Below are 18,892 nucleotides of genomic sequence, written 5' to 3' on the forward strand. Positions count from 1 at the left end.
ATCGTCAAACTGAACCCATTGGACCTTCATGTTTCTTTTTACAGCTTAGGTCGCTGGCAAAGCCCATTGAGAGCTATTATAGTGAACATTTAGCTAATCACCGCCTCTACACACAGAACAGCAATATATTGGACAGTATGGAACCATAAACATTGATTTTAAAAGACCCTTTTATCACCCATCAGCAATAAAGAATATGGAAATTAAGCTTTCATTATTATCTGTTACAGTTTGAAAACGGTCGTTTTTACTGCTGCTCTAGGGCCTACACATTGACCTCAGCCAGTTTTTACGTTTGACACAATGTCAATTTGATGATGTAATAACCAGCGTGGCTGTGTGCAAATATCTGATCATTATCCCATTCTCCTTTTTTTTTTAAATTTCCCCGTTTGCTTTTGTGTAAGTGCGAGAGAAAGGCTGGTAATAAAATGTGACAAGATGGTAATATTGGTTGTATAATAGGGTATGAGTGCAATAGTGTGTCAAAATGCATTTTTAATCGCTGCAGTTTGGAATAGAGCAGTCTCTGTTGGAGGAAAAAGACAGTTAAAAAAAAAGATGGCTGCAAGATTAATTGTTGATAATACAGTGATATTATACGATGTAAATTAGAAGAGTGTTGAACATAATTTTATTACAATTGCTTTTCCCCTGTCACCTTAAGTACTTTTGGGTTGTATCATGGATTGTCTGCTTTCCAGAGTTCCCCTGCTCTCTCATATTTCTACGTCCAACTCCATATCAGTAAAGGCTTGAGGATTTTTATTTTTTCTTTGGAGTTTCCCAGAGCGTTTTTCAACGTTAAAAAAAGTGTACAAGTTGAAGGTTAAGCAGCAAAAGAGACTCTTTTCCAATTGGGTGCTTATTGTAATCTGATAGTGAAGGCAGTTCCAATCTCTCAGGCCGGTGTGGGCTCTTATCGTCTGTCAGGGTTCACACGAGCCTCACATCTGCTACGGTGGAGATAGCGAGCAAAGCCGTATATTTCAGAAAGTGGTGACATTGTGGCATTTGCAGGGGGGCTGCTGGTGACAGTGTCCACTGCTCCCGATAATGTCAATCATACACGTCCATTCAACCAGCTGACAAAAACTTCAGACATAGTGCTTATCAGGATTCAAACCTTTAACCTACAGAGCTGCCGGTGGAAACAAACTATATGTGTGTACGTACAGAGGGTAGAATGTCACTGTGTCACAGAAATCAATATTTCATTCTTTGTGTAGTGGTGTTATGTCTTCTCTGATCAATATTCTCATAAGGTATATGTTTGCATTTCATTCACTTAATATTGTCATTCCATGTTATCTATTGCATGTCTGTCCTTCCTGAGGGCTCTTCCTTTTCTCCCCATTAAAGCAACACCAAAGATTGTTTCAGTGGTTCATCAACTTGTAACAGGGTGAACAGCACTTCTGCATTTGCTTTGCAGCCCTTTATAAGGTGGCGTCTCTATAGCCTGGCTCCGCCCTCTTACGTAATTCTCCTCAATTTTCATTTTCCTTCAGTACTACGTCTGGGTTTGTGGTATATTCTTAGGTTTTCTCCAGCTAAATTGTTACCGGTCCAATCAGCGAACAGAGGGAGTGGCTGGGAACAGTTGGCTAAGGTGAACGCTAGCAATGCTAAGCTGACGTCACAGCCAAATGTTAGCAATTGGTTATGGCAACTCCAAAGTGGCTCTCGGCAGATCTAGTAGTTTTAAACTTCAACAGAGTACCGGCCTTTAAGGAAGTTAACACTTTTCAATGGAGAGAGGCCAGACCCCTTGCATACATTAAGTGTATTAGATAGGAAGGTAGGACCAGGCTAGCGGATCTGTAGTTCGAAAGAATGAATGAATGTAGTTTGGTAATGGACAATAGTCCAACCTGTTGGAGGACTGAAGAGGAAAAGCGCTTTGGTGTTGCTTTAAGGGTAGTTTTTCGTTGGAGTTCTTCCTCATCTGACTCAAGGTTCTGTGAATAGAGTTTCATAATGCCGAAAAGGCCCTTTGAGGGAAATTTGTAATTTTGGGCTATATTCATTTTTGTAATCTCTTGATGCTTTTTATGTGTTGTAAACCTTTTTGGGGCCAATACAGTCATCTGTGCAACAACAATATTTGAATATATCTTAAAAGGTGCCCTGTGGGCTTTTCTTCAATTACTACATGAGTGTCAGTGTGTGAATATCAGTGGGAGTGTGATTACTTTTAAATCCGCTTTTGGAGTTTTAACATTATTTTGTAAAACCCAGGTCTTACTTTTATTATTAAATACAGCATGGTGTGTGGTGTTTCTCCACAGGTCTTGACAACATCCAGAGGCTTGCTGCTCAGGGCCGTTATGAGATGAGAATTGATATGAGGGACGGACAGGAGTCAGTCTACGCCAATTATGACAAATTCTCCATTGGAGATGCAAGAAATCTCTACAAGCTCAGGATAGGAGAGTACAATGGCACTGCTGGTACGTGGTTAAGTACATTACATTGAATGCAATTCAGTATGTTTACATTTGTTTAAGTTAACATTAATTTTTTTGCATTTTACTTGGCTCTTTGGATGACAGCCCTGTGATCAGCCCATCTAAAAATGGCCTGTGTGGATATCAACATCGAAAGCTTTTTGGGACATGAATCGTTTTCTAAAATCAAATAACTTCACTATATGCTATAAGTGTGTGCTTTCACCAACCTTTAAGTGAAAATGCTCTCCCATCCCTACTCTGCCATCTGCTATTTTTTTCTCCTGTCTCTTCCCCTCCATTTTTTCTTCTCCCTGATGTCTGAAAGCCGCCTCAGCACTACTCCACATTTCCACTCTTGTCCTTGCTCTCCATGTATCTCTCAGTCTGTCAACATGACCATATGCCAGATTTACCTGTCATCCGCTCACCGTTTATAATTATAATTTTCTCTCCTTAAATAAATTCACGGAGCCTGTAGCAGGACTTCTTTCCTCTCCCTCCCTCCCTCCCATGTCAGTCCCATTCTGGTCGTTTATGTCCCCTCATTACGCCGTTATTTACCGCAGCCCATGCAGGTGTTGCTCAGCATACCCTAATGTTTCTCTCTCCCCTCTGATCCCAGGTGACTCTCTGAGCTACCACCAGGGCCGGCCCTTCTCCACAAAAGACAGAGACAATGACATCGCTGTCACTAACTGTGCCTTGTCTTACAAGGGAGCCTGGTGGTACAAGAACTGCCACCGGGCCAACCTCAACGGCAAATACGGCGAGTCCAGACACAGTCAGGTCAGTCATCTATCCAATAAATACGCTAGTTGAGAAAAGAGTGAATATGACACAAAAATAGTCAGTTTTCTACTTATTGTTTGATTCAAAGAGCTTTTGTGTTGAGAGTTAGAAAATAAATATTGGTTCCAGAATGGATGCATTAACAACATGGCAAAGTACACAGTTGCCGCAGGAACCCAAAGCTCCAGACTTGTGCTAATCAAATTAAAATGATATGATGTCAACTGACATGATAAGGGCCAAACGCCCTCACCTGTGCGTGACGGCTATCTCGCTGAACTGCTGCGGCTGAGTTTGCCTTTGACCATGGCCATCCATCATAGAATAAAAGCCTTGTGTTACCAGATTCCACAGAAAGGGCTTTTAATTTGAAACGGATACAAGGTGTTGAATTAACATTTCTATTTTTTTCGTGTCTGTGACATATTCTACAGATGAAAAGTTTAATGTTGACCAACAACACACAAACTGTACTGTCTATTTTTTGCTGAGAACCGTGTAGAGAAAATAGGCAACAGTCCAATTCTCTAGATAACATTAACATGGGCACCCTAATAAACAGCAAGAGGTCGCAAGGCACTAAGGCCCTGGCCTTAAGGGGGGTGGGCTTCGTTACCGGAACTTGTGGTCCGGTCCCAAATAAAATGAGTCTATCTTTAAGATCTTAGTGTTTTTAATTTTGTGCTTACATGTTGCATATTCCTAATTAACTTTGTGTAATAACTACTTAGGAAATCTGAGGCAAGGGAGTATTTCATCTTAAAAAAACTGTAAGCATTGCACACACAGTGGGAGCAATGAAGTTGGTTCTTGCCCGGGGGTCTCCTGGATACTTTTGGGGGATTTCAGCCACCACCTCATTACAGAGGGGCTGAAATTCACCTGTGGTGTTCACATGAATTAAAAAATACAAACTTCCACAGTAATGTGTCTTTTCATAAACAAACGTTCATGTGCCACCTCTCTTTATGAACTCTTCAGTGGAACTAAAGAAACTAGAAATACATATTTATGGTGGATTTGCAATTTTTCAAACCGTCGAGCACCAAAAATGTTCCGTTCACCTCTGTACTGTTGATGTGCCAGCAGGATGCCGTCACTTAAACAGGGTGGCATTTCGACACAGTTTTTGGGCATAATTTACAAAATTCACATAAACTGGCTCGATTATGACAGTAGGATTAAAGGTTGAAATGTCTCAGTTGAAATTTGTAAATTAAAAAACTCTCGACAGACCTCCATCTCCATACTTGGTACACTGATTGGCCTGATGGAGGAGCTGTAATTAAGGGCCCAAAAAAAAAAGAACCGTAACTGTTGCACCAATTATAATCAAACTTCAGAAATCTAATTTCTTAATCTTGTTTAATCAAAAGTGCATGTAAGATTTTAATGACACTTATTCAGACACTCACACCACTGAGTTCATGTTCACATTGCAGGATCATGGAAGGAAAAGACCTGAGCCAAGACATTAAACAAGCACGTTTCTCACACTGAGAGGTGTTTCTTTTTTCAATCTTTTTTTTTTGCTTACTGCATTGGATGATGTGGGAGTGAGTGTTGAAGGCTTCTCCGTCCTTTTTGACAAGTGGGATGTAGCTCTCTCTCAGATTGATGCTGTAATGGCTCGACAACGAGAGTGAGGTGTTGTGTGAAGCTTTGATTAAGGTGAACTATAAAGGCTTTGGAGCCTGCTTCTCTCTCCGTGCTCTTAACCTTTCTCTTTGTTATTTGGCGACATGAAGTGAGACCAGGTGGGAGCAGAGATGGACAGGCGTAAAGACACACAGAGAGAAATTGCCTCTCAGAGTTAAGCTGCAAATGGGAAGGTTTTGTCAGGGATTAGCAAGGCTGGAGTGAGACTATAATTTCACTATATCCATTATTGTGCCAGCTCTTAAGTTTTTTTTTCCCTCTTGCTTTAAATGCATCCTTCAGGTTGAAATGCACTTTAATGAATATATAACATTTTATTTTACATCGTCTGTCATTTTATTTCAAATGGCCTTGCCTTGCCTAAATAAATTGACTTAAACTGCTTCTGAAATCGCACGTTTCATTCTTACAGGGTATTAACTGGTACCACTGGAAAGGCCATGAGTTCTCCATTCCCTTCGTGGAGATGAAGATGAGGCCATTCAACTTCCGTAGCATCAGCAGCAAGAGGAGGCGGTCTGCCCCGGTGTAAACAAAGCGCCTCCACCCAGCCCAGAGTCATAGATAGATGGAGTTCGGACGAGTTTCCCTGATGTGTTTCTGCTATCTGAGAGCCTCACTGATGTGCTCTGTAATGCCTTTTAGTGAGGCTGCAAGGAAAAAGAGGGTTGTGACAAGAAAGCTACTAATTCTTTATTATATTCAGTTGTAAAATAATTAAAACTTTTTTATTATTAACATACTACCAATACACATTATAACTATGGATGAGATCATGAAATAGCAGAGAGGGTGAAACAATGTCCGAACTCAGGTTGTCTCTGCCCAGCTTTAGCTGTCTTTCCCTGCTGTACTTCTAGCCAGATGATAGAGGACACTGTAATGTAATTTATTAAATACTTTGAATGACAATGGTTTTATTTCCTGTAAAAAAAAGGAAAGACAAAGCAAGCTTTTCTCTCCTTTAAGTCTGTGATTTGCCTTTCCCTGGGATGCAAGGAAATGTGCTCAGAAATGCCCTTAAGACTGCGATAGCTAACGTTATTTTAACTGTTACAAAATAATAACACTTTTAACAAAAAACATACTGCATATGCCCTTAAAACGCTTAACTGTAAGATATATATATATTTTTATAACTGAAATTGTGACAAAAGTCCATCTATTTAATATGATTTGATGCCTTGGTTTTTGAGCCCATATTAAGGTATGTTATCGTAAAACATGATGACAAATACTGGACATACGAGATTAAATTAACATCAAAAAGCAAAACGACCATCCAGTATCATCATTCACAAAGTATTGCACCAGCAACAGCTTCATTAACATCTACTTTATTTTTCTCTGTCTATGTTACTGTTGATTCCTTTGTGTTAAATATGAAATCATCAATATTGAACTTTATTAATATCGCTAGCCACGCTGGGACAGTATTTGCACTACAAGAGGGAACACAGCAAAGCTATTGTTCATTTAATTCAATTATTTCTTTAGTAGTTCATGGGCATTTTAATATGTCCTGGATTTTAATTTTGAGAAAATTACAAATGCTTAATATCTGTGTCACCCCTGTTGTAGATGCTGTGGTTGCTTGCAGAGATGGTGCTGATAGGTGGAACATGTGACCAAAGATCTGCATAATAAAGACTACCTGCTGTTTGGAAAGATGCCAGTCAGCTCTGTCACCAAAGTCATTGAAGCAGCTTTTTCCTGTTTTAATCGATTCTCACTTTTCGGGGACTTTTATGGTAATCATGTCCCCTGGCGTTATGCGTTTATGCAATGTGAACACTAAATTCTACGCTAAAGAAAGTCGGGGTGGGCATAGTGGCCGTCACTTGAGCACACACACACACACACACACACACACACACACACACACACACACACACACTGCTAGCTGAAATTAACTTAACAAAGAAAGCAGAACAGTAGGTGGAGTGGAGCCAAGTCTTTCTTCTGTGCCCTTTTACTCGCTTCGCTATTTAAGCGCCCCAGTGACAACAAACAACAAATTCAGCAAACATGCCACATGCCCACCAAGCATTTTGTTCCATTCAGTGTTCACACTGAAAGTATTCAGGGCCAGTGTATTTAGTTTTGTTTTAGTTTCCTGCCTCCTCTGTGTGAGGAAAATGATCTCTGTTGAGTCACCCATACTTGCTAAATCTCCTCTCTGGCGTCATATTATACATAAAAAAAAAACTTCCAATGCAATGGAAGACAATGCCACCATCGCTGCAAGCAACATTTGTTCTCCTATATATTCAATAATCCAATTTTTAACAGCTAGAAATCTCATTGTTATGTACTTCTGTCCTTCTTCACTTCAGTTATCTGATTGAAGCAAACTAGAAAATCTGGCTTCTGTTATAGACTTTGTATATTTTTAGTTTTTTTGTTGTTGTCCTTTTAGACTTGAAAACAATGGCGACTCTCCCCTCTATAAACTACTAATATACTCATGTAGATATAGAGTTGAAGGTAATGTGACTATTGAAGTGTTCCCCCTTTAGATGCAAACTATTCAGAAACTTTCCCCCATTAACCACTCTATTTTGAACCATTGTTGTGTTTAAAAGGCAGATGGAGCCTACTGCATGTTGACTGAATTGCAATCAAGAGCCTGATAGCGAATGACAAATGTCATAAGAATGTGTGACATACTTTTTTGCTGATCTGGGTAAAAGTTGCACTTGAAATAGTTTGTAAAATAAAAGATGCAGATATTAGAGATTAACCAGGTTTAAGCTGGTGTGGAGACAATACAATTACCCTCAAGGGCGAAATAAAAACAACATAACCTAAAACATAATTTATAACAAACTGTTTCAACATGTGACCTTTCCCAGGTCTGATTTATGTTTCAGTGTCAAAGTGACTGTTTCAGAGCCTCTCATGCAATCCATCTCTAACAGTGATTTATAGTAGTCTAGGGAATTCTCTGTGTACTTATTTAATTAACTACGTAGATGCAGTTTGCCTTGGTGCATTTTTGTACAGGGAAGAAAGGTCATGAGGCTTTGCAGAAAAGGAAACGAATGCTATTTGTGTTGTTCTCTCATGGCAAACTATAAAGGTGCTTTTAAATCTATCAAGAGGAAAGATAATATACATTGTAGTTTAATTTGCCTATTTACCAATCATCATTCATAAATTCAAGCTTTTTCTGTCAATCAATGAGAAAAACACAAAAAGACAATTGTTTGAGGGGAAATGCCTCTGTGCTGCCTTTCATTTCAGGTTAATCATTTTAATGTTAATCATCTTTTTCCATTGGTAAAAAAAAAGAAGAAAAAAAACATAACTCTTTGAAGTTGACTGTTTTGTCATGGAAACAACATGCTGGGAAATTATATAAACAAAATAGCCTGAATCATTTTCTAACATCAAGGTAGATAGGTAGTCATTTGTTTTCCTCGTTGCAAGCCAACTAAGTATTTGAAAAATTCAGTTTTTTGGAGGGTTGGGGGTTTGAAAAGAGAATCTCCTCCATTATTTAAAGTTAAAATTGAGTGTGTCACTGGAATACACACACTGTATTACTATTTATTTAAGGAAACTTGTTCCACTTATTTATTTTACTTCTATTTAATTTATTTTCCAGTTACTCTGTGACTGACATTGCAAAAAGAAATTACAGTTAATAATGACACATGGTCCTCCGTGATATCAAAAGAAAAAATGCTTTTACTTTTACAAGTAAATGAACTCATTTGATATAAGCCACAAAATGAAACTACTTTGATTTGAAATCTTGCCATGAAATGTAAATGTTGACAAATGTGATCTTGACTGTTTGAAAAGCTCATAAATGCTGAAAATAAGGATTTATTGTTGGATAACCTTGGATATTACTGTCAAATTTAGCTCTAGTTTGACTTAAACATGTACTATATAGTTCCTTTTTTTAATACATTTTCTACATATTAATAAAATATTCAAATAGTCTGATTTGGTGTGTTTTGTTTCCTTTGATTGCATGCTGTTACATGTCAAATGTATGGTGAACTGTTAAGATGTGCAACATCTTTGCATAAACAAAGCCTTAGTTCAGTTTCTTCACTTTTGGAGTCAAGTTATTATACTATCTTGATAATTATTATTATTTATATGAAAGAAGTCGAGCTGTGGTTACTGCAACCACTCCATTTTTTACTCCTCTGAAAACCAAGTGTAGTACCAAGTGCCAACTGACTCCATACACTTTAAAGTATATTCTCCTCTAATTGGAGGCCATTAAAAACTGAAGTCAGGCCAGCAGCAGTTCAAGTGAACAGTAAAGTACTGTCATGAAGGTCTGCCAGTGTAGTTCCAGGAGCTCCAATTTGTGCTCTCACGCAGAGACATAGCAGACCTGCAGACATGAAAACTTTTCTGAAGACAAGATATTGGATAACATCAATTAATCTTCAAAGAGATGAGGCCAGAGAATGTTCTGTTGGCAAAAGTCGGATTTTAGGTTGATCCAACTGTCAGAATTACAGAAAACGCTGATTTTTTTGTTCATGAAAATAACACTGATTGGCTGAAGAGCAGGTAAGGAAGTGTCTTCGGCTTAATGGAAAAGCATTGTGTGTCGGAAAAAGTCAGTATAGCATGTTGAAAATGTAAAGTATAGTACGTGGAAAAAAAGTGACAGAATGTCATAGTATATCATTCAAAAAAGTCATAGTATGGCATGTTGAAAAAACTTATGTAGTCTCATAAAGTGATAAATATTCTGTATGATATTATAGTACAGTATGATAAAGGGTCACAGTATTTATAGTATTTATAGTATGATGGCTCAGTTGGTAGAGTAGGCGCCTACACAGAGAGGTTTTCCCCTCGATGCAGCGGGTTCGACGCCGACCTGCGGCCATTTGCTGCATTTCATTCCCCCTCTCTCTCCCCTTTCATGTCTGTCATCAGTATAGTATGTTGGAAAAGTAATGAAAAGTCATAGAATAGTAAGTGAAAAAAGTCAGTATACTATGACTTGTTCAAAGCATGTTGAAAAAAGCTGTAAAAGAGTCATAATATACTGAAAACGTTATAGTATAGTTTGTCTAAAAAGTCATATTATAGTATGTCAAAGTATGGCATGTTGAAAAAACGTACATAGTCTCATAAAGTGATAAATATATTGTTTAATATTATAGTACAGTGTGATAAAGGGTCACAGTACAGCATGTAAAAAAGGTCATGTTATTGTTGAATAATATGCTAAAACAGTCATAGTCGAAAAAGTGAGATAAGTCATGAAGATTGCCAAAAAAAGTGATAAAAAGTCATAATATATCATGTCGAAAAAAGTCATAGTAAAGTATGTTGAAAAAAGTAATGAAAACGTCATATTATAGTATGTCGACAAAGTGATTAAAAAAAATCAAAGCATGGAATATCAAAAAAGTGGTAATGAAGTTATGTTATAGTCTGTCGAGAAAAAGTCATAGTATGGCATGTTAAAAAAAGTGATGAATAAGTCTTAATGTACGTAAAAAAAGTGATAGATAAGTCATATGTAGTATGTCAAAAATAGTGATAAATAAATCATAGTGATAAATATATCATAGTATAGTATGTTAAAAAAATGTTTGAAAAAGTGATTCAAAAGTCAAAGTATAGCGTTTCAAAAATGTCATAGTTAAGCATGTTGAAAAAAGTGATGAAGTAGTCATAGTATAGTATGTCAAAAAAAAGTGAAAATGAATTATATTACAGTTTGTTGAAAAAGTCATAAATTAGTCATAGCATAGCATGTGTTAAAAGTCATAGTATAATATGTTATAAAAAGTGATGAAAAAGAATGTGTATAGTGAAAAATACAGCATGTCTAAAAAAAGATAAAAAGTCACAGTGGAGTATGTCTAAAAAAGTGATAAAAAAGTCATAGTATAGCATGTCGAAATGAGTCATAGGATAGCATTTTGAAAAGAGTGCTAGAACAGTGATAATAAAGTTATGTTGTTGTAAAAAAGTGAAAAATTCATAGTATAGTACGTTTAAAGAAATTATAAAAAAGTCACATTATAGTATCCCGAAAAAGATTATGAAAAAAGTCATTGTATGGTAAGAGTGAATAGATGACTGATAGATAAGTCATATTATAGCATGTCAAAAAAAGTGACAAAATAGTCATAGAATAGTATTTTGAAAAAAGTGATGAAAACGTCAGTATGTCAAAAACAAATGACAATCAAACAGTCAAAGTATGGAATTTTGACAAACGTCATAGTATAGTTTGTAAAAAAGTGATGAAATAGTCATAGTATAGTATGTCGAAAGAAGTCATAGTAGAGTATGTCAAAAAAAGTGTTGAAAAGTCATAGTATGGCATATTGAATAAAGTCATAGTATACTATGTTGATAAATTCATAATATAAAAAGTTGTAAAAAGTGATAACAAGTCTTCGTATAGCATGTTGAAAAAAGTCATAGTACAGCATGTTGAAAATTTGATAAAATAGTCATAGTTTAGCATGTCGAAAAACATCACGGCATAGCAAGTCCAAAAAAGTTAAAGTATGTTGATAAAGTCAAAGTGTAATATTTTGAAAAAAGTGATAAAAAGTCACAGAATAGTACGTTGACAGAAGTCATAGTATAGTATGTCGGAAAAAAAAAGTGATGAAAAAGTCATAGTACATTATGTCAAAAAAGTAAGAAAAGAGTCGTAGCATAGCGTGTTGAAAAAAAATCAAAGTGTAGCATGTCGAAAAAAGTGATTCAAAAAATGTTAAAAAAGGGATAACAAATTCATAGTGAGACATGTTGAAAAAAGTGATAGTGTACAATGTCAAAGAAAGTAACAACAAGTTCATAGTATACAGTAGCATGTGGAAAAAAGTTATAATACAGTATGTCAATACAGTCATAGTATACGTTGAAAAAGTGATAAAAGGTCATAGTAAAGCTTGTCAAAAAACGTCATTGCACGGCATATTGAAAAGAATTGTAAAAAAAGTCATATTACAGTATGCCGGAAAAGATTATGAAAAAGTCATGGTGTAGTGTGAGTAAAACAGTGATAGATAAGTCATATCATAGCATGTCAAAAAAAGTCACAGTTTAGTATGTTGGAAAACTCCTAGTATAGCATGTGTTAAAAGTCCTAGTATAGCATGTGTTAAAAGTCCTAGTATAGCATGTGTTAAAAGTCCTAGTATAGCATGCGTTAAAAGTCCTAGTATAGCATGTGTTAAAAGTTTTAGTATAGCATGTGTTAAAAGTCCTAGTATAGCATGTGTTAAAAGTCCTAGTATAGCATGTGTTAAAAGTCCTAGTATAGCATGTGTTAAAAGTCCTAGTATAGCATGTGTTAAAAGTCCTAGTATGGCATGTGTTAAAATTGCTGGTGTGTTAAATGTCCTAGTATAGCATGCGTTAAAAGTCCTAGTATAGCATGCGTTAAAAGTCCTAGCATAGCATGTGTTAAAAGTCCTAGTATAGCATGTGTTTAAAGTCCTAGTAAAGCATGTGTTAAAAGTCCTAGTATAGCATGTGTTAAAAGTCATAGTATAGTATGTCAAAAAGTCATAGTATAGTATGTTGAAATAAGCCATAAAATAGCGTGTTGAAAAAAAGTGTTAAAAAAGTGACAACAAAGTCAAAAAGTGATAGGTAAATCATAGTGATAAATAAATCATGTTGAAAAAGGTGACAAAAAGGTCATAGTATAGCATGTTGAAGAAAAGGATGAAAATGTCATGCCCTGGTATGTTAAAAAAAACGATGAAAAAGTTATGCTGTAGTACGTTAAAGAAAATGATTGATAAGTCATATGTTTTATCACAAAGGTCATATTATAGCATATCATGCATAAGTGATAAAATAGTCATTATACAGTATGTCGAAAAAAGTGATAAAATAGTCATAGTATAGCATGTCGAAACAATTGATAAAAAAATCATAGTATAGTATTTAAAAAAAGTGAAAAGCAAAAAATTCTTTATCACTTATCATAGTGATAAATATATCATAGTACAGTATGTTGAAAAAGGTGATAAAAAATCCTAGTACAGCATGTTGAAAGAAGGCATAGCAAATAATTAAGTAAGATTTATTTTATAACACATTTAATAACAGGTTGAATAGTTTTTACGACATACTATATGTATGTATAGCATGTCAAAAAAGTGATAAAAAAGTAATATTTTAGTATGTTTAAAAAAGTGATAGATAAATCATAGTATGATGTGTTGAAAAATGTGATAAAAAGTATTATTATGTATGCTGAAAAAAATATGAAAAAGTCATAGTACGAGTAAAAAAGTGATAGTAAAAATGTACAGTATGTCAAAAAAGTCATAATATCACATGTTGAAAAAAGCAGTTAAAAAGTCATAGTATAGAATGTCGACAAAAAAAAGTAATTGAATAGCATGTCGATAAAGTGATAATAAAGTCATAGTACAGCATGTCGTAAAAGTCACAGTACAGCAAGTCGGACACATGTGATTAAAAAGTCTCAGTATAGTATGTCAAAAAAAAGTGATTAAAAAGTCTTGCATAGTATGTTGATAAAAATGATAAGATAGCATGTTGAAAAAACTGATAACTGAGACTGCCAGGAACTTTTCTCTTCCTTTATTTTTATTCTTCATCCATTTAATGTAGGTATTGTAACTAATTGGAGCCCATGGGATTTGAACTCTAAACCTTCTCTATTACAACCATGCTCTAACCCCCCTCAGCTATCTGACCAGACACACACTCCTGTTTATGTCTTAAGAATCCTGAAGAGGATTTAAAGTTTGCTCTATAGACTTTCATTGTAAAAAGAAAAAACTTAATATTTTAAAGAAGTATAAATGGTGGGGAAAAGTCAAATACACAACGCCAACATGGTGATCAGGGCACAGCCGCTGCATGTTGACACACCTGTAAGTTGATGTCATGTTGCTATTACTGCGTAGCGATCATAGACGGTATGTACAAATGTACCGGACTTCTTTCAGCGGATTGATTGATAGCTGTCCTGTACCATGGCAACAGTGCGGTCTGTCATTAAAAAATAACAGACCGCATTCTACATTAGAATTCAACCGAGCCATCTAATACTTATTCATAAAACATGTATATAATACTCCAGCAAGAGCATTTGAGGAGCAGATAAAAGATGTCTTTCAATATGTACCTGGTCCCAGATCTGATAAACCGGCGGGCTGCTAGAAGGGGTGCAAGAAGGGGTTGCCATAGCAACAAAATGTTCAACTCATGGACTGTAAAAATAGATTGAACCAGAGCTGTGCAATTTATTGAATTTTTTCGCGATTTAGGCTCTTAACAATTACAAAGACAATGTAATCAAGAAAAACAAATACTTCACACCAAAGGTTTGACAGGAAAAGTATTAAGGGAAATTTCACAGTTCAAGTTCTTCTAACTGTTTATCTGTCTAACTGTTCATTGTTTTTGAAGTTCAATAAATGCACACATTTCCAAAAGTCAAAGGGTATTCAATATTGACAAATTGACCATATTTGTGATTATGATTTTTTCCACAATCATCCAGCCTTAGGTTCAACTGCATAGCTTGTGTTTGGCTGAAATTCAGTTGTCAAATGCAGATCTTTCCTAAAAAACCTGAACACATTTGATTTTAAGTCTGTTTTAAGTGCACCAGTTTAAAACTGGCTACCAACTTTTAGTCAAGCTTGAATAATTATAACAATATGTTTGAAAAAAATAGCATTAAAGGATATACTGTACAGAACTGGTGTGAAGAAACGAATGCCTTAATAACATGTACAACTACACACACATGAATTATAGCAGCTGCGGATGTGATCCCCAAAAACAGAAGACAAACCCTCAATTCAGCAGTTTTGAGATTCATTGTTTAATTACTGCATGTTCTTATTATCCATTAATTACCCATTCAAATGTTTGGTCAGCAGAAAGAACTTGGTAAATAATGAGCCTGCAAGAAGTTTGTGAATATATTAGAGTTGGACCCTAATGAGCAACACAGCACTACAAGTGAAGTAAAGGTCAGAGAGATGAGCTCATGTTCCGCCTTTATCAAAACTAAACACTTCCCATGAAAGGCTCCGTCTTGAAAACAATGCACACAGTTTGGCAGGTCCACTAACTGGCAGGTGGAGGAACCGTGAGTGGCTTCGGCCGCCTGTTTTACAGCAACTTGTCCCTGCTTCGCCCCGTCAGAAGGACATGTTTTTTTCCCTCTGTCCCTGCAAGTTAAAAAGGTTTTTAACAACATAACCATTTACATTCAGCTAAACACTCGTTCTTTAACCAGTGCAGAGTTGAATCGGGAGCAGTGGTTTGACTTTAAAATTGGCCAGATTTATCAGGATGCACACACAACATGATTACTATCTAATTCATATCTGGTACTAAAAACACTGCTGTGTTTATGCCATGGTCTGCTGGGTTTACACGGTACAGGGACGGCTGTGGTCACAACAGATGTCTCACATTGTGAGAGTGCTGTTCATTCTTTTCTTCATGCAGTTATAATACATAAGTACACATGGAGTACAGTAAGAATACTGCATTGTATTCTAACCAGCAGATGGGCTAAATTGACATTTCCTCCTTTCTTCTCACTTGCTTTAGCCCGAACGCGAACCAAGTTTTCTATGTCGATCCAAGGAAATCTAGTTGTAGTTTGGTTCATTTGACTGTGTTATGAATCACGTTGTACGCCAGATGAGACCTGGGGCAGGGAACACTGTCAGCAATACAAATGTTTAGATTCATTCTGTTCAAATGAATACGTTTTTGCATGTGTTTTTGTGGTGACTGAGCATGCAACTTGTGATATTCCACATTATAGCTGACAGTAATTAGATCTCAGAATGCTGAAGAACATGATTTCGAAACAAATCCTCAGAACACAGTCAGCTAAACCTGCTCGCATGGCAAAAATGACTTGAACCTGCAATCTCATCTCGAAACCAAATTAGGAGAAGTTGATTTGAACGTGAGAATGTGTTTCACCACAAATTGCATGAAAAGAAATACCTCTTACACCTTGAGTTCCACCACATTATATTAGTTTACACATTTATTTTGTGTAATTAATCCGGCATGACACAGTAGGAGTGTCACCTGCTGACCAATTAAACAGAGTTGGAACTAAAGGTGTATTCTGTGTTTTTATTCTGTTAACTCTAACTATTCACAGCTGATATTGTTAAGAGCAGAATTGTTTGAAGTCCAAGACCCCAAAACAGAAAAATCCCAAAAGTCCAAAAGAGAAAAAAGTAAAAACTCCCGGGGAAACAAAGATCTCAAGGAAGAGACCAAATATTGAGCAAACTGACTGGAACAGGCAAACGGCAAACACACACACCAGCACACAAACAAATCAGACAAGAGAGAAAGGAAGCACAGACACTAAATACACAGGAGGAACCAAAAGCTGGGAAACAGGTGAGAAACATAAGGCAATCACAGAGGCGGGAAAACACAGGAAATAAATTTAAACGTAACAAAGCAGAAAACCTAGACTGTCAAAATAAAACAGGAAACACTCACTGGACGACACAAAACAGGAAGTACACTTCGGTGACACACAAACAGAAAACAGGAAACAAAAACAGAAACAGTTTTACTAATTTGAGTCCCTTAACTATTTACATGTCCCAGTATTTAAAACTTCAATTTATTTATTTCCATTATAGCAATTACTAGCTGTGGGCTATTTGGAACTGCATCACTCCCTTATTTCTACAGTGGGGCTACATGTGTTTGAAAGAAGATGTTTCAAAGAGAAATTGTAGCTCGATAAAGCTGACAGTGACAGAACTAACTTACCAACAAGATGATTGCAACACTATATTTTTTATGATTCATCGTTTGAAAATCTTGGCCTACAGTGAAGAGAAATAAGAGTTTGGTTAAGAATAAAGTTGAGGTTAGACTGAGGTTTAATCTGCAGGCTGTTCTAATCGGAACATTGTCATAGAGTGCTTGTTCATTAGCAGCAGTAATGGAGTCTCTTAAATAACGTGTAGTGAGATGTGCAACATTTGTTTTGTAAGAAAGCATGCAAATTACATATTTTGGTATGATTATGCAAACATTAGTGGGAACATGTGGCAGTGACTGTTCTCCAGAGCTGCTAGAGCTACAATAGACTGAATCTACTGTACCAGGGTGTCTGCTGGGTAACTAGGACATGCTTGGTAATTTATTTCTTTGGTGCATTTGAGTTAGGTCCACCGAGGCTCGTGGTGGTTTCTCTGCATAATTGCCTGAATCATCTCTTCAAAAGTGCTTGAGGGCTTTGTTGTAAGTTTCCCAAGCTGCAAAACCTACACATGGAATATCCCCTCATTGAGCAAAATTGAGTACAGAAATGATTTTTTTCTTTGTGACAAAGGTACATCCAAAACTGTAAATTCATTCAAACATTGAAAATGCAGCACAAATGTCAGACAATTTGATTTAGTGCAGCTAAACACCAGTGTTTCACTTTCCATTGCCTATATCCTTGAGTCAAGAATTATTTATGGTGTTTACCTAATTCATGTGAATTTGTTTCATCTCAGCTCAGTGGGAAAGTCCCTTTACTGGGGTTTGCTCATTAGGCTCACACTAGTTTCTCTCATCTTCTCTGCTCTCACTGAGACTCACAACTCACACACACACACACACACACACACACACACACACACACACACACACACACACACACACATACACACACAGAGCGAGGCAGAGAAGAAACAGTTGAAGTGTAGAAAATGTCACTCAAGTTGATGACACCCTGTTACGTTACTGTAACTTTTGTACTTTAAGTGCAAAAGTTACTAGTTTCTAGAGAAATGTCTACGTGTAAAGATGGACAGATGTCCCCCCATTCGTCTGAGAATCAGGTCAAAGAAAATACTGTATCTGAGTTTTATAAATGCACCCAACCTAAATCTGCCAACTGTGGTGAAGATGCTAGAAGCTCTGCTTCTAAAGGGTGGGAAGTTAGCCCTGGCCCGAGCAAAAGGAGCTCTCCTAACACAGCTGCATCCCAGCTGTGTTAGGAGAGCTCAGCACAGGAGGACAGGCCGTGATCCATCTTGAAGTCCTCCCATGTACCCCTGGCTCAACAAGACCAAAGGTTAGGTGCAAAAGTAAATTAAAATCATCACGGGGAAATTGAAATATGGGCAGACTTGTGATATCTGACTCCTTTAACGGTTTGGTTACATTGTAATTAATTGGGTTGGACGCCCATCCCCTCGAAAGCAGTCAACCTAGGGAAACAGCAAACTTGGCTGTCTACTCTTTCTCCTCCTCTCCTCGCCCCACCCATCCAGTAAGGCCTCCACATCTCTCTACAGGATTAAGCAGAGAGCTGGTGACGGGGTAAAGCTGATGAAAAGCGGCGTTGTGAGCCATCCCCAGCCTCCCATGCGCTCCTAGAGCCTCTTTACATCTCACTGAATACTGAAAGTTAACAGGCTCTGGCAGGCATCTGAGTGAGAGGGAGGTGCAACCCAGATCTCCCAGTTACACTCTCTCTGTGATGGGGTTGTAAACACTGGGGCTCAATAGGGAAACCGGTCAGTGAGCAGCTTGATTTTTATCAGCCATGTATTGATGCTCAAAGCTCCATTCCAAGAGTTGGAGTGAGGGAGCCTGCACAGTGCTTCATGGAGGCACAAAGACTTAACCAATCACAAGCTCAGCAGAGTCGCATGTGAGGTAAGTCTTAATGTGCCGGTTTAAGCATCACATTCTGAAACGTTTTTTTTTTTTTGTTTATTGAAATTAGCGGATCACAAGTGAAGATGAAAGAAACGCCTTTTGTAATAATATATCCAACCATTCATAAAGGTTTTTATCTCTCTGGAACACTTGTAACTGATGAATGAATGCATGAATTGAGCCGTAACAGTGCTTAATGAGACTGTTCTTTGTTTTTCTCGACTAAAACTGATCAACCAATCATCCCGTACACCAGGGGTCATCAACTATATTTGTCATAGGGCCAGAATTTTACCAGACAGTCTCCTTGGGGGCCGGACCCTTAAATA

At 37.0% G+C, this 18,892-nt stretch overlaps 1 protein-coding gene across 4 annotated transcripts in view; it reads left to right on the forward strand.

The window, feature by feature from the left end:
• Positions 1-5,842, forward strand: part of tnr (tenascin R (restrictin, janusin)) — a 185,759-nt gene extending 179,917 nt beyond the window's left edge. For all 4 annotated transcript variants that reach the window (XM_034887208.1, XM_034887210.1, XM_034887211.1 and 1 more), the window contains 3 exons: positions 2,292-2,453; positions 3,076-3,239; positions 5,314-5,842. In XM_034887208.1, the coding sequence (XP_034743099.1) occupies positions 2,292-2,453; positions 3,076-3,239; positions 5,314-5,433 (446 nt within the window). In that variant the 3' untranslated portion in view covers positions 5,434-5,842. The remainder of the gene's footprint in view (positions 1-2,291; positions 2,454-3,075; positions 3,240-5,313) is intronic.
• Positions 5,843-18,892: the final 13,050 nt, after the last annotated feature.

This window comes from Etheostoma cragini, chromosome 12 (assembly GCF_013103735.1).
Source record: "Etheostoma cragini isolate CJK2018 chromosome 12, CSU_Ecrag_1.0, whole genome shotgun sequence".
Taxonomy (NCBI): domain Eukaryota; kingdom Metazoa; phylum Chordata; class Actinopteri; order Perciformes; family Percidae; genus Etheostoma; species Etheostoma cragini.